General features: G+C 40.0%; 1 protein-coding gene across 3 annotated transcripts; it reads right to left on the bottom strand.

Annotated features, from left to right (window-relative positions):
- Positions 1 to 57: 57 nt before the first annotated feature.
- DSCC1 (DNA replication and sister chromatid cohesion 1) lies at positions 58 to 10,336 on the bottom strand. Of its 3 annotated transcripts, none has more exons than XM_072329419.1 (10): positions 10,129 to 10,336; positions 8,594 to 8,762; positions 6,673 to 6,807; positions 6,067 to 6,157; positions 5,646 to 5,784; positions 3,638 to 3,690; positions 2,433 to 2,590; positions 2,055 to 2,203; positions 1,225 to 1,295; positions 58 to 282 (listed from the first exon to the last, which is right to left on the bottom strand). In XM_072329419.1, the coding sequence occupies exons 1-10, from the start codon at positions 10,296 to 10,298 to the stop codon at positions 104 to 106; spliced, it is 1,314 nt and encodes a 437-aa protein (XP_072185520.1). In that variant the 5' UTR covers positions 10,299 to 10,336; the 3' UTR covers positions 58 to 103. The 3 variants fall into 3 exon arrangements, with proteins under 3 accessions (XP_072185520.1, XP_072185521.1, XP_072185522.1); XM_072329420.1 differs by lacking the exon at positions 10,129 to 10,336 and adding an exon at positions 9,944 to 10,064; XM_072329421.1 differs by lacking the exon at positions 58 to 282 and having other exon boundaries at positions 310 to 1,295.
- Positions 10,337 to 16,575: the final 6,239 nt, after the last annotated feature.

Below are 16,575 nucleotides of genomic sequence, written 5' to 3'. Positions count from 1 at the left end.
CAAAGGCAGCACCTCACCACTGGTTGCTTATGCATTATGCTTATGTATTTCAGCTAAAGAACCATGTTTTCAAAATGAAGTTGTTCCAAAGGCTCTCAGGTTCTTACTGCTGTTGGTCTCTGAGAGGGAACACCAGTGCTATTAAAAGAAAGGACCACAGCTGTTGAAAGCAGACAGTGAACAAGGCAATTCTTCCAGGAGCTGAGCCCAGCTGAGCCTCTGTGCAACTGGTCAAATAGCACACTTGTATGCTTTGGAAATATGGAACACGGGGAATCAATCCTGCATCAATAGACAAGAACAACCAAGGCTTAGGAAGTAGCTTTTATTCTGCTTTTTGTTTGTAAAAAAAATCCAGAAAATGTGCAAGTCTAATTCTTTGATTTTGTTCCTTCCATTCCCCTCCACTGCTCACCTTACATTCAGTAAATGGACATTTAGCAATTATACTGTTTCACTAACAAATGCAAGTTTTGCAATTTGAAGCAAAGGCAGTCTTCTTTAAAAGATGAATTTTACATCAGCTACGTTCTAATGACAGTGTACAGGAACTTCATAACACCATTTTCTCACATCTTCAGACTTGATTTTACATTGTAAAATTACATTGTAAAAGGCCATTTTGCCAAGTGTTGAACTATCAAGAGTTTGCATCAATGTTATTCAAGGCCACAAAAAGAACCAGCTTAGTCTCAGTTAACAGTAATTCATTCATGAGCCTGTGAAGGTGTGAGTACTCAAACTGTCAACAGAGCAACAAAATCTGCATGCTTAATAATGCTCACTAATGAACAAAAGACTAAACACTTTCTTTTGCTGTTAAAACCAATTTGATTCAATTATTACTGAGGTCTTAATTTTTAAACGACATTCCTCAGTTTATGGGTAGACAGCCAAATCATAGTCAAGAACCTTGACTTCCAGCATAACTGTAAACGCAAAGAAAAAGAAAGTGGACAAAGGAAGGTGGAAGTGGGCTGCAGACACTATAGTTTCTTAGAAGAGGAAAGTTCTTTCTCATTCTACTTAGCTGTGCAGGAAACTAAAGTTGTCCACAGAGTTCAGCTGCTTCAGTTCAAGAATGCCACATAACATTTGTTGACAACTCCTTCCCCCAGAAGGGGGAGGAAGAAGCAACATTCACTGTTACTCCATACGACATTCTCAGTTTTTAAAACAGTATTTTTTATGAGATAGGTCTTCTGGAATTATAAACTTTAATACCATTCTGCATTGAGGAGCGAGCGTATTTTGTCAGAAGCGCACCAACCGTCTGCTTCTCTGCACATAAGTCTCTACAGGGGAAATAAAGTAGATGACATTAGCATTAGACATGCTCTCATACACAGTGTTCAGCAAAATGAATGTGAATATGGCCATAAGCTGGACCAGGGTCTTGGGAAAAAAAGGAAACCACAAGAGTAACTCTGACTGCTTTGAATTACCTGAAGTTTAGAACTTGGCTTGAAATTTGAGGAACAGGAAAGACCACAATTCTGTGATTATTACTGTTCTCTAAATCTATCAAAAGCAGTTAGGCTTTGAAATCATTAGACTAAAGCCACTCAATATTAATTATATTATAGCCACTCAAAGGAAAAATAAATCAATGCAAGTAATTTCTGGGCTACCATTTATGCCTGTCCACACACATCTTGGCTGGGTCTTCCACATAGCACTGTAACGTAGGACAAAAGGACAAAGGATGCAGTACAGGAAGCACTACTGCTATACAGTTCTTGAGTTGTAAATATGGAGACTAAATAAAGGTTCAGGATATTTTCTTTAACTCTAGTCTGCCTCAATCAAATTAGTTCTCATTTAAATTCAGTGGGATCAGCTTTCAAATCCAACAAGTATATCTACAGTTCCCATGAGCGGGGCTTCTATTCATGTAGAATTTGTAGCAATTTAAAACATAGTACTTCAGACATAACTACATAGCTGAAAGTCAGCCATGCAGAAAGGGAAGAATATGAACTCTAATTATAGCATAATTCTGCTTAATTGACATCTTTTTTTTTAAATGCAATCTTATTTTAATACATCCTTACTGGATATAAGGGATAATATCCACTTCTGTCCACTTTTCCCGTATGCTGAATAAGCTGTTGAATCTTTCCTGATTGTCTTCAGGTAAGTCTTCTACTTTTAGCAGAAAAATGGTCTCTGGTCTTGAGGCTTTATCCACAAGAGCCAAACCCTGTAGATCAGCATCGCAGAGAAAGCTTTAATTAAAATGAAAACAATATAACTTTCTTCATTCTACAGTGAATCCATAAGAAGTTACTCTCTATCTCCAAAGCCTCCTAGAACTCACTGCTAGCTGCAAGGAAGATATCAGAAATAGTACTTAAATGCTGACAGAAATACAACCAATCCCCATCAATCAATAAAATCTAGATATAACACTAAATAATTCATACTTTTACCTTAAGCTGATCGAGACTCGTTGACATCCCTTCAGGGACGCTTTGTTGCCAGACTTCATGAAAATCCGACAGATTGAATTTAACTGCATTTTGCAAAAGCATTTGTGCTATAGCTCTGCATACTTTATCTTCACGCATTTCAAAGTAAACTTCCCCTGCTGAGAAACAAAAGACACAATAGCTTGGATTCTTGCTTTTTTGATAGTAGAACAGAGAACAGCCTCAAATTCCCATTCTGTCCTCTTCAATGATATCTTCTCATGCTGAAGAACAAATCATCTTCTTTCCCCTTTTTTTACAGTAACACTTCCCCATAGTTTTCATTCCTACCTCTGAATGACTTGTATTAAAGCGTTTGCTGCTTTAGTTGAACAATTAAAACTTATTTCTGCAGTCATCCTTGTAACACCAGATTACAGGAATAAGGAGAATTTCTTTCTGTTCTCACTTAGTTGGCTAAATTTCTCCCAAAGTCAGCCATAAGTACTGCCTTCCACCTTTTCAGTCTCCCTTTAATTCAAAACTATTCCTTGTGCAATGCGCCTCAATATACTGATCAGAAAAGGACACTATGTATTGCTACAATTGCTCTTCTGTGTCCTGTAAGGTGGTGTGCAATTTCTGCTTTGGTCAAAGGTGAGATGAAATCAGCCTTAAAAAGAATTTAAATGAAGGCACTGACCTGTTATGTACATATATAAGACAAGCAATGGAGATTTAGCCAACGTGACCAATGAATGGATCTTGTAGTGCAGGTCAGGGGAGGCAAAGTAAAGTGTCTGCTTCATATAAGATGAGTTCAGGGAGATCTGTAATCCACTGCATAATTAATAGCACTATCAATTGCTTAAATACATGACATCCAAAGTCTCCTACAGTATCTATAAAGAGATTGCATTCCATTTTTACAAGCAATCTATCTTCAGTCACAAAACTACTATTTGTAAACATCTAATATATAACTTCAAGCACCTCCATCAGTTCTTTGATTTTCTCTAGTCTCTTACAATTCAGCAGCTTTTTCCTATGGAACTTTCTCTAACAGTTTTACTATTTTTTTATCTCGCTGTTTACTTCTTCTTTTCACTTAGTGTTTACTTTTAGTGTAACACATTCAGTTGCTTGAGACACCCTCATAAAACTTTCAGTTACTCAGTAACTATTTTGTGTTTCAAATTTAAACATATGTGCTTTTCCAAACTTACCGTCATCGGTGTATTTCCTTCCATAGCATAAAAGAATATGTTCTATCATCTCTCTGAGAGAGGGGGAAAAAAAAAGGCAACTTGTTAACTGTGTTGTTATTTCCTATTTATATCATATATTTCATGTATTTTTCACAAGTGCTGTCCCTCAGTGGTCCATCTTTGGACCAGTGCTCATCAGCATGTGTATCAGTGACACAGACAGTAGGATCAAGTGCAGCCTCAGCAAGTTTGCTGGTGACACCACGCTGAGTGGTGCAGTTGACACAACAGAAGGGAGAGATGTCATCCAGAGGGACCTGGTCAGGCTTGAGAAGTGGCAAACAAGAATCTAAGGTTTAACAAGGCCAAGTACAGAGCGCTGCACTTGGGTTGAGGCAATCCCAGATATGATTACAGAGAAGAACACATTGAGAGCAGCCCTATAGAGAAGGCCTTTCAGGTCCTGATGTACAAAAAGCTGGACACAAGCCAGCAGTGTGCTTTTGCAGCTTAGAATGCCAACAATATGCTTTGCTGCATAGGGTGACTGTCTCCCTCTACTCTGCTCTCAGAGGCCGCACCTCTGGGGCACATGGGGCCTCCAGCATAAGAATATCCAGAGCTGTTGGAGCAGATACAGAGGAAGGCCATGAAGATGATCAAAGAGTACCTCTCTTGTGAAGAAAGACTGAAGGAGTTGCACTTGTTTAGCTTGGAGAAGTCTCTGAGGAGACCTCATTGCAGCCTTCCAGTACTTGAAGGGAGCTTACAAGCAGGAAGGGGACTGACTCTTTACACAGTCTGATAATGACAGGACAAGGGGGAACAGCTTTAAAGCAAAGAAAGGGAGATTTAGGCTAGATGTTAGGAAGAATCTTTCTCCTTATAGGGTAGTGAGGCACTGACACAGGCTACCCCAAGAGGCTGCGGTTACCCTATCTCTGGAGACATTCAAGGTCAGGTTGGAAGGGAATCTGAGCAGCCTGATCTGGTGGCTGGCAACCCTGCCCATGGCAGGAGGGGTAGAACTAACCCCTCCCCCCCCAACCTAAGCCTAACTCTAGTCTAGCTGCAGATATTAACTCCAAAGCAAAATCTCTCTTTTTGAGCAAGATCAAGCCAAAAAAACATAAAACACAAACCACTGTAAACTTGAGACTTTAAACAGTAACATTAAATGACTCCTGATCCCTGTAGAAGAAATTCAGCTCTTACTGAGTACTAACTGAATTAGTATTACACAAGAAAAATACAATCATCTCTGACATTACAGAAGAGGGAAACTGAACTTTGGCTAGCTATGGTTTCAGAGCAAGTATTTTACATGGTCAGTAACTTAAGTTTTACATGCACAGAACTTCCATCAGTTGCAAGTCAGTAGTAACATCTGATGGTTAAAGCAGATGATTGATAGTTCCCTTCCAGTCCTAATCATTCTGTGATTGTTTCTACTTTTGAACCAATGTAAACATTGCCAGTAGGCACTAAATCAGTTTACTAAACTGTCTGTTCTACCAACATGATCTCTTTTAATTCCTGATCACAGTGTAAAAACAAACAAAGATCTCCTTACGTAATTACTATGAAGAATTAATAACAATTGTATTTGGAAAACCAACCAACCAAAATCCATAGGCGGCAGGTGCAGGCAACTGAATGGTCCAACCAATCTCAGGTATCACAAAATAACTAATTGCAGTCTGTGGGTCCCTACGTGAAAAACATTTATAAGAAATAAGGGAACAGCTTATGGTGCTGGCCTACATGAAGGAACCAACTAGATGGACACTACATTTGGAACTAATCTGTCCTCCAAAAAGCTACTAGCAGTGTTCTCCTAGGTAGATACAGATGAGAGCTACTAATGCCCTAACATATTTTTGAGTCAAAGAAAGTTTATCATTAATGCCCCAGTAAATCTTGAGTTATAAAACAATTAACAATCTAATAAACAATTAATAATGATTTAATTAATAATCATTAATCATGACTTACACAACTTTAAGTACTAAAAATAACTGCTTACGTGGGCTCTAAAGGTCCAAGCTCCTCAAGACACGTACGTAAAGGAACCTTATTCAAAGACCAGGACTCTGAGTCTATCAGCTGAGTCACATGATTCAAGAGCTTCATTTCATAGTCAAATTCTAAAACCCTCCAATATCCTGCCAAACAAAAGAAAAAAAAACCCAACACATCAATGTTAAGAGGAAACTTAAATACTTTGACTCTGTTCCTGTAAAGGAACATTACAGAAGTCTGGGTATTCCCATCTTGAGGTAAGATGTGGAAAACACCAATAATTCAGGCACAAAACTGCCTGATGTAGTGGGGTGCAACAATACCCATGGCAAGGGGTTGGAACTAAATGATCTTTGAGGTTCCTTCCAACCTAAGCCATCCTATGATTCTATGATAAGTAATGAGGATTCTTTAGAGACAAATACCTTCAATTACACAGGCACCTATAACCTGCAGTTGGTGCAGTATTTCCTCTTCGCTTGCTTGAATCAGACTTAGCAAATCTTCTGTTGTATACTGCAACAAGGAAAACAAAGGAGATGAAACAGGTTATTCTTAAGCCACTTCTGCTTCAGCAAGCATGTAAAATGCATTACACCACAATGAAAGAAAGAAGTCTGATGACATTCTTTCCCAAGACCGAGTTTTCTAAGTTTTACCACTCTCTGGAACTTCTCCTGTAATTCACAACAGTTTCTCAAAGGGTGATTAATATAAAAACTGGTCTAACTATACAGAAGTCTTTCTGCTATGCATTCCCAGGATGTCTAACTAGCTCAAGAATGCATAATAAATTAAGTATAACAGCAAGACTGAAAACTAAATGTGTTTTATCATTCCTAAATCACGTCCTCAAGAAACTCTCCACATAAAAGGGGAAATCACAGATCTCCTTCAGTGTTGATTCTTTTATTACTGGAAAACTAATAGCTTACCAGCTAGTCAGTGTAAGTGCTAATAATTACCACTGTGTAGCAGTCTTAAAAATCCATTACCAGCTGCAAGGCAGCGGACTCGTTTAGATGACTTACTTTTGACACTGTTGAAGTCTTATCTTTTGCACTATCTGGCCCTTCATATGGATCTTCCATCAGAAGCTTCCTCAGTTTCTTCAGTTTAGGTCGACATCTCCTTAATTCCCAATAGTTATTGGAGAATCCAGCAATCTACAAGAAAACACAAGGACTCTTGCAGCATTTTAATCTACAATTTGGATTCAAAGGAGCTTAACCAAAACACCGTCAGCAAAACGTTTTCATCTAGTCACTGAAAAAATAATATGTTAATGAAGAAACTACTTTAAAGAAGAAACAATCATTGTAATATTTTCAGTCAAAAAAAGATTACCAATAGTAACAAAGAATGAGCCTATGGCTGGTTGATAATATGTATGTTTGCAGTGAACATGACTAAGGGACCAGTTCACCTCTACATACAAATGATAGGCTGTCACACAATCACCGTCTAGAACTTAGTATTAAGATAAAAACCCTTCCTATGTTACCCTGTTTCCATCTTGCCTCCTTCTTCCCATGAGTGGGATCTACTCACGGTCTTCTTATATCTCAATACATGAAATTTCACATCATTACGATTAAATAAAACAGACATTAATAAGACAGTAGGCTACACTTCCATGCAATAAAGACAACGTCTCTGTTTCAATTAACACACCATCTCTATTAGTTATTCTGGTTCCATACAGATTTAAAAGGTCCAGCAGGAAGCTCATGTGTAATCAATTCAACTACACTAATCTAACAAATATTGATCTTCCAAGTAAACTGAATGAAATGGCACATGCTGTGTCTGTCAAGCGGTACAATGCGTCATTGTGAGATTCCAAGAGAGGAGCAATGAAGCCATGAAGCCCCTAAACTACTGAGCAAACACAGCACCTTTTGCTGTGTCTCACAGTTTCCCTTCTTAATACACCATGTGATGTTTTTGAGAACATGAAAAAAGCTTTCAGAAACAGAACTCTAGAAATGACTCCAATGCAAATCACATTTACGTAAAGCTGACAGACGTGACTTCAGAGATTAGTGAGATCTCTGAGCACAACAAAAAAGAATATGGAAGAAAATTATTTTCTCATTAATCTATTTTAGTTGGAATTAACTTTTTCCACTCGCTGAACTTATGACTTCACGGAAGAAATGACAATATTGATGTTCTGATTATTATATTCATCTAAGGACAAGCAGGGTTACTCCTCAATGATGTAATTATACCCATTAGAGCAAATAATGAGCTAGTAATAATATTTTCCTAACTATTTTCAGAAGAATTCTATTAACTACACTTTAGAACAGCATAGAACAATGAATTCTTTGAACTCAGAGCTCTAAAATCACCCGCTCCAACAAATCTCCCCAGATGCTAGTTGCAAAAAAGAGTAAACTTTGAATATATTTCTCTATTTAAAACATAACGACATGGTAAAATCTGCCTTTTGGGAAAAGCACTCAGAAGCTTATTTTTAAAACAGCTGCCAACACTGAGAAATCAGATATTCTTTGAAATCTTTTAATACTTACCACAAGTAATTACTATCCACTCAAAATAAACATAAGTTTGGACTCCTTAGAAACAATAATTAACATACATTACAGATGGAGTTCAGTTGCCTACACAAGAGCCCTCGAGCCATTTTGGTCACCCAAAGGTATAGCAAGCCCCTTGTGTGTAAGACATGTTTGTAAAGACATCTCCTGGGGCTGTCAGATATACAAAGAAGCTACAGGAGATCTGCATCCTTCTAGAGCGGCAGCTTACAGCTGGACCAATACCACAAAGCACCAAAAATGGCACAACAAGGCTATGTTTAGGCAACTGAATCCCACTCAAGGTTTCATGTAAGCATCATGGAAAAAAAAAAACACAAGAAATTACAGAGAATAAGGGATTTGAGAATTAAAGCAAACAAGCAAAAAACCCAGAAAGGTATACCTGTGAATGAATAATATTACAGGATGCTTGATCTGCATTCAGCTCTTCTGGAGTTTTACAGCCAGGAATAAACAGCAGCATATTTGAGGTATCTGCTATTTTCATGTCGTATGTTTTATCTTTGCTGCACAACACTGCTTGTTCATCCTTTTCACCACGGATTACCAAGCTGAAAAAAAAAAAGAAAAGCACAAAACCATGTATTTGTACCTCTATTTCAGGACGAACAGCTATTAAACTCGTCTGATATTTTTTCCACATTTACAAATTAGTAAAGAAGCTACAAACTGCAGTTCTGTTTAGTAGTGGCAGTCATGTTATACCAAAACGTGAAGATGTAACTGTCAATTAATCTAAAGTATCTTCCATGCTTTTTCTTTTTAAGTTTTCCCACTCTTTCTCCACAGGTATCCAAGGCTTTTCACACAGATCACAGCCTCACCTCCTCACCTGCCTATTCACACAAGGGGCTAGTGATACTTAAAGTTCATGAACCTTAGAAAGTAGATTATGGCTAAAGTTGTTCTTTACTGAGGACTGGAACTAGCTCACTGTGGAGCAGGAAGCAAATAGAAACTATCTATTGTGCAGCGTCCTTCACATAACTCCCATAGAGAAACTTGCATATTCTCTCGCAACTAATTCCACGCAGAAAAAGCCATAACCATCTAGTACTTCCAGAAAAGAAGCAAGGCACAGCCCCTTCTTCAGCTCGTATACTTGCAAACAGAGCTTCTTAATGAGGATACAACACCAACACAACAAAGCTCAGCTATGCCCCACTCAGCCCTGAGGACTTGGGAACAACTGGCACCCAATCAACCTTCCACCCGGTATGAACAGCCCTACAGGCGTCACCTTCTCCACTCAGAAGGCAGTGAAGCACTGGCACAGCTGCCTAGAGAAGCTGCGGTGCCCCATCATGGAGGAGCTCAAGGCCAGTCTGGATGGGGCCCTGGGCAGCCTGAGCTGGCGGGGGGCAGCTCTGCCCACAGCAGGGGGCTGGAACTTGGTGATTTTTAAGGTCCTTTCCAACCTGAGCTATTCTATGATCTCTGAGGACTTTAGACGGAGTTCTAATGTTATATCGTTTAAAATGTTTGTATTACATCAGTGCATTGCAGCTGGTAAAGGAAGAAATCTGATGCTGTACCCGAAACTTATCATCTGGTTTTGGGCCAGAGTTGAAAGCTGTCACCAAGCCATCCTACCAGACTACAAGTGCTATACATGGCCCTCAGCTGCACCCTCTAACAGGGCATGAACCATGAGCACAGTGGCTATCCTACCCCCATTTTTCTTACTGCGCAAGCTCAGGACAGCTATCCTGACGAAATAATGATGGAATACCCCGAGCTGGAAGAGACCCGCAGGGACCAGCGAGTCCAACCGCCGGCTCCACACAGCACCGCCCAAAACGAAACCATCTTTGTGAGAGCATCGTCCCAGACTCCTGACAAAGCGCGTTTGAACAAGTAGCGTCCCTTCACCGCGGCACTTATTCCGACAGACGAGCACCCGGTCCCGGCCCGTACCTGCGTCCCGCCTCCAGCTCGGCGCACAGCTCCTCCTCCAGCTGCAGCAGGCAGCACTCGCCGGCGCCGCCCTGCGGGCCGAAGCTGAGGCAGTGCACGGCCGGCAGCAGCTCGGCGGGGTTCAGCTTGGCGGTGCGCAGCGTGGCGTCCACCTCCGAGCGGCTCCTCATGGCGGCCGCCGCGCTCCAAAAGCGGCGCCAAAACGCAGGAGGCGGAACGGGGCTGAGCGGCGCTACGGGGAGGAGCGCTTAGGCGGGCGCCGCCGGCGCGGGCGGGCTGCGTTGATTCTGTGGTTGCCCGATAGAGCGCCCGACTGTAACCGGTGGGAAGGGCTCCAGTAATGAACAGCTGCTCACTGCTACATGTACAGCCTTATTTTGTTTCTTTTAACATAAATCAGAAAAGCACTGTTCCATCAAGTAAAACTTCCCACAATTAGTACTTAAATAAGTGTAATGGTAGTAGTTTTCATTTGTATCTTAAATTGTGCAGTTTTCCAATCCCCATGCATGCCTGCTTCTTTTCCATCCCAACCCTCATTTGCGTCGACAGCACACCACAGCTTGGTGTCACCTGCAAACGTGCTGAGGGTGCACTCAATCCCACTACTGTTGTAACTGATGAAGAAATTAAAGAGAACCAGTCCCATTACTGACCCCTGAGGGACACCACTCATCACTGATCTTCATTTGGACATTGAGCTACTGACCATCACTTTCTGGATGTGATTTCGGAATGTGAAGCTTTGAACAGCCTGCATCCTCAGTAGACCTCAGAAGGGGAAGCAGGAGTTAAATCAACTATCAAGCAAGATTAGCTTTGGTGTAGCTGCTCAAGTGACTAATGTTAATGGAAATTAGTGTTAACGGAATCTTGTCGACTAACATTGACAGAAGTTAGCCAAACACAAAATGGATTGCTGGAGATTATTATACTCTTGCCTTTGAAGTTCCTGGCACCGTATAATATTTCCCAGGGCTCATCAAGGGCTCAACAAGGATATAAACATCAAGGATGTGAACAGCACAATAAATCAGGGACAGCTGTGACAAATCAATAAAGTACATTCAGATAACTCCAAAGCTCCACAGCTAAGGTATAAAACAATGAACTGTAAGATAACATTTGTGGTAACACTACACATTGCCAATATCAAGCTCTAGACATCAGACCTGACATTAGGACTATGACTTCCTAGGTGTGATTTCAATTCATGTATTTGGGAACTATAATAAAATCTGGGAGAAAATTGGGCTACATGTAATGGGGCATTTAAATGAAGATGCACACAGTAGAAACTGCCGAGTGACCTTCAAAGTACAACAAAGGTAGATATGAAAATAAAAGATAGCAAAGGCAGCAGTGGAAATATTGGCACGGCGCTGAAACTGAATACTGTAATGAGTTATCAGCATGCGATAATTACACAGTTTACAGTTACAGTTGCTGGAAATTATTCCACAAGAGAGGCTCAGCTTGATAAAAGCGTCACAAAACTTAATTCAAGGATGAGGGTTTTATTTTGTTTTGTTAGGGTTTTTTTTTTTTCCAGTTCAAATGCCATCTACAATATTTAAGATTAATGAGTACATTGCATTCTTGCCTATTAAACAACAGGTTATCGTTGCTGGGAAATGTTTATTGATTGACGTGTCCATCGTGTTGCACTGCAGGAGGTGGCAATGGGACCTGGACTGTGGATGTGGCTACAAACCTCTGATTGACATTTCAGTGTTTTTCACAGCCTTCTGGGAGACAACAGTGGAATAACTGTCTACAAGGAGTGTTCTACAGTTCTGTCGTAGAAAAATGAAAGCAAGGAAAACAATCTGACACCAGGCTATAACTGTGCCACTGTACAAATCCACTGTGTATGCTTACCTTGAATAAAGCATAACATTCTGACCTGTGAGCTGCTACTTCTGCTGGAGTTACAGAAAAGGGCCTCCTGAGACATCTGATTTTCACAGAAAAGAGAGACTAACTGGTTAGATCATTTCAGTTTGGACAAATTATAGGAAGACACAAGAGATGTGTAAGCAGTTATGAATTTAAAGAAAAATATCTATTCTGTGAGAAGTGGTGAATGCCACTGAAATGAACAAGTTATGGATAATAGGAGAAAGAAAACTTTCTATACAACATATTGTGGAATATGAGAGATTCTGTGGAAGTCAAAATGAGTGCGATCCACGGAAGAGTTAGAAAAAAATCAGAAAGGTTAACCTTTGTGATGTATTCATCTATTCATCACAGCGTTCTGGTTTTAGGTCATAACTCAGCACCCTACGTAAACTCAGAGCCTCTCAATCACTCTCCTGCTCTCCACTGAAATTGATTCTTGAGATAGACATATATATAAATATATATATATATATGTATTTATCAAATGTATGGATAGCTAGAACAGAGACCAGCACCTCACATGTTCTATGTTGCAGGCGTTGATTACTGTGTATTAACATGTCCCTGTGAAATGCTGATATTTGACGATGTTAGCCAGGAAAGCACCACAAAGCAGGAGACGAGTCCAAGGCTCAAATGAGGAAGATTTCACACAATAATTAGAGAAACCAGAGAGTTCATTGTTGACTGAGATAAGCACTTCCTCTTCCGTCTCAGTGGGAAAATAGAGAAGTGCAGAATAGCTACACTCAAATTAGGAGAAGATAAACATGTAATCAGACCTAAATATTAATGTAAACAATGCAATGGCCAGAGTGCCTTTTTATTTGGAGTTCATGAAGAAAACCTTGCCACAGGCAATAAAGCATAAGAAAATATAATAGACACATGGAATTATTATGTGGGGTTTTTTTTTGTTTTGTTTTGTTTTTTCCAGTAGTGTCTTATAGTGTTTTATGACTAAATTTCAGCCTGGAGATCTTACTAATAGTGACATAATGAACATCGTTCTGTGTCATCTGGCAAGTTATCATACATGGCCTTGTTTCCTGATTAACCAGTATCTGCACAGAATGTACTAACCTCAGAAAGTTTTGTTTTGGCTGTTCATGTATTTGTAGTTTCTGAGACACTGCTAGGGCTAATCCTTGCAAGTATATTGCAGCAAAAAGTTCTGCAAATGATGTGCCCATTTCATCTGCATGAGTCTGAAATTAAAAATATATATGTTAATAAATAATAAAATAACGTGAGAAGAAAATCCAGGTAAAATACGACATATTTTATGAAATATATTGTGAGGACAATGTCAGGAAAGTGTTGCATAGGAGACCCTTACACAGGGCAAGTTAAAACAATACATCTTAATAACTCTGTCCATTGAAATCAGTATTGGCAAGATCAAGAAACTGTAGAGCAAGTATTTCCGTGTAATTCTTTTATTTGTTTGTTTATTTATTCTTAATAAATTAGAGGGCTTTGCTGTTTTGCAGATCCCTAGGAAATGGTATGAGTATGGAGAAGGAGATCATCCAGTGCTTACATTTGTGAAGTGCTCAAGTAACTCAGAATTATGATATAAGAATAAAAAGGACAGGGTGAGTGGAAATTATCAGTTGAGAAAATTATGTGATCTGGAAGAATTAAAAAATAATAATAAAGAAAGATTTATCCTCTTGCAGCCTAGAAACTCCCTTTGTAGCAATTAGCATATACTACAATTCATTGTTCTACAGGACAGAAGTTTTTTAGATTGCTTAGAGTCCCCTTGTTCATAAATCATCCTCCTTCTCCAGCTTATAGTCCCAGAAGACCTTTACTAGGAAAAGCTGAAGATTTTATTATCATCTTTTTTAATTACTTTGAAGAATTCTGAGAATTTAATCAGTTTTTACCTAGGTTCATGACTGCAGTATAGCATTGTATGCTGTGTGTGTCTTTTTAATACAATGACTCTGATTCTCTACCAGTACCATGCATGTAGCATATCTATCTGCTCCCTATTGTCCACTGAATGTGTTGGCAGTGAGCTGCAGCACCTGACAAAGCACCCCTGACTCTCTATCATCACACTCATTAAACCTTGGGCTGTAGCCTTCCAAAAATTCCAAGAATGACATTAGCTTGACCTTGTCATTCTCAGCTTTCCTTCTGGTGCCAAATGGCTGGAGGAGCAGACTATTCCCCTCCCACCCTGCTCCCCAACACACTTAGGAGACCATCTAGAGACTAGATTGTCCTTCTTAGTCCTACACCATCTTCCTGACAAGAAACTTCAAAGAACTCTGCAAACATCAACATTTTATTCTGAAAGTCCTAACTATCTGCAGTATTTTTTTCCTTCTCCTGAATACCAGAGGTGATTGTGGAGCCAAACATTTTATTTTCCCATTGTGTCAATGAGTTGTCGGAATTTTCTTACAACTCTGTGAGATTAACAGTGAGTGCATCACAAGGGGCATCAATGTCTTGAGATACTGAACAGTTTGACATCACATGGTAAGATATCAAAGAGAAAGAGAAAGAACAAGAGTAACTCTTTTCATTGCACAGATGTGTTGGTGGAGATCTGCAATTATGCCCAACTCAAGAAATAGCTTTATTGCCTGTACAGTTAGGAGAGACCCTTGTAGTCTCATCATCTGCCATCTACATGTCATAGTTTTGGCACAGGCCTTGTCTAACTGAATTGCATTTCCTTAGGAAACTGTTGAGTAAGTGGATGATGAAGCTGTTCTCATTGTGAACTGCTTGAGAAGAGATGCAGTGTGAGGCCTGAGGGGAGATGCTGCCTGTCAAGCCCTTCTGGAGATGTACATTTTAAAAATTTTAATGAAACATCAAAAGCAATTATGAAAATTAGAAATTAGTAACTGTGCAAGTTTTGTTTCTAAGCCAGTGGGCACTGGGGTCTGCCAAATTTGTTGTAAGAAACATACAGGTGTGGCCAACTCTCTTCTGTGCTGGAGATATGCAGTGAGAGAGTGTTCTGAAATGCTCTCTATACTGTTCTCTTTTCTGACTTTTCTAAGAGTGACAATCTGAGGGCTTCTCTCCAGAGAGAAGTCGATGCAGGCAGGGAAGAAAGGTCTCATTGCTGTTGGTTGCTGTGGAGACAGGCAACATCCCACTGAGAAGACAGCGAGGACAGGGAGGAAAAGCTCTGATGGACATCACAAAGAAAATTTATTCCTTCTACCTTCTGTCTCAGCTTGGCTCTGTTGCTTCGGTCTTTCCTCCAGCTTCACATCCCTGCTTGATTCTTTCCCTCTTTTCATCAGCTCAAGTTTCACTTCTTTATTATCCCTTCTCCCCATTCCTTTTCACATTCTTTCATGTGCCTTTTCTCCTCATTTCACCCCACTTTCCTGAGTGTATCTGTCTTGCTGAAGTTTGCTTTCCAGACGAAATCACTGATTCTTTTCTCTTCTGCTACACTATTGAGAACAGGACAGTGCTCCCACTGCAGTTCGGTAAGAACAATGTTGCTATTAGGTTCTATATTTCAACAGGCCAGATTTTGTTCTTATGAGAGAAGACTGTTATGGTCCTGCTTCATCCCAGCAGTCTCTGTATGTGCATCCTTTCACAGCTCCTGCAGCACCCAGTTTCCTGGATGCAGAGCTAGAGCAAAGCTGTTTCTTTGTAAGGATTTAGGGCCACGAAGATGGTGAAGGGCCTGGAGCATCTCCCCTGTGAAGAAAGGTGAAGTGATAGATCATAGAATCACCAAAGTTGGAAAAGACCTAAAAGATCATCCAGTACAAATGTTCACCTGTTACCAACAGCTTCCACTAAACCATGTCCCTCAACACAACATCCAGTCGTTCCTTGAACACCCAGAGGGTTGGTGACTCACCCACCTCCCTGGGCAGCCCATTCCAGTGCCACCCTTTCTGAGAAGTAGTATTTCCTAATGTCCAGCCTGAATCTCCCCTGCCACAGCTTGAAACCATTCCCTCTAGTCCTAAAGCTGCTACCTGACTAACTGCTAACTGCTGCTACTTGACTCAGAATGTGTATCTTTTGTAATGAATTCATCTGGAATATTTAAAAGTGTAGATGCCTTTCACAGGTGAATATTAAAAAAGCAGTTGTCATAGTGTTGAAATCCAGTGTTTTTTTCTGTCTTTACACTGAAATCGTATGCATTTGCCTGCAGTTAATCATAACCAGTCTTTGTTAATTGTATTTCTATGAAAACTGTATGAAATGGTAGTCCTAGAAGAAAAAAGTAAATAAAACAGACAGGGTCTGTAGGTAAAGGTGGTTGACTCACAGAAAGACATGACTAAAATTAGTGAGAAGTATGGCTGTGGTAGGAAATCAGGGTGAAGAGGCATGGAAGGATGGGTAGGGTTGTAGATATGTTTGTCCAAGCTACCTAAGAGTAAGATGTAGTGCATTCTGTTAGTAGCTCTACCATTAGGCTGCTAGTAAGAAGTGCTTCATAGAATCCTAGAATGGCCTGGGTTGAAAAGGACCACAATGATCATCCAGTTTCAACCCCCCTGCTATGTGCAGGGTCACCAACCACCAGAC

This window comes from Excalfactoria chinensis, chromosome 2 (assembly GCF_039878825.1).
Source record: "Excalfactoria chinensis isolate bCotChi1 chromosome 2, bCotChi1.hap2, whole genome shotgun sequence".
In the NCBI taxonomy this organism is placed as follows: domain Eukaryota; kingdom Metazoa; phylum Chordata; class Aves; order Galliformes; family Phasianidae; genus Excalfactoria; species Excalfactoria chinensis.
This window is presented reverse-complemented; position numbering and strand designations above follow the sequence as displayed.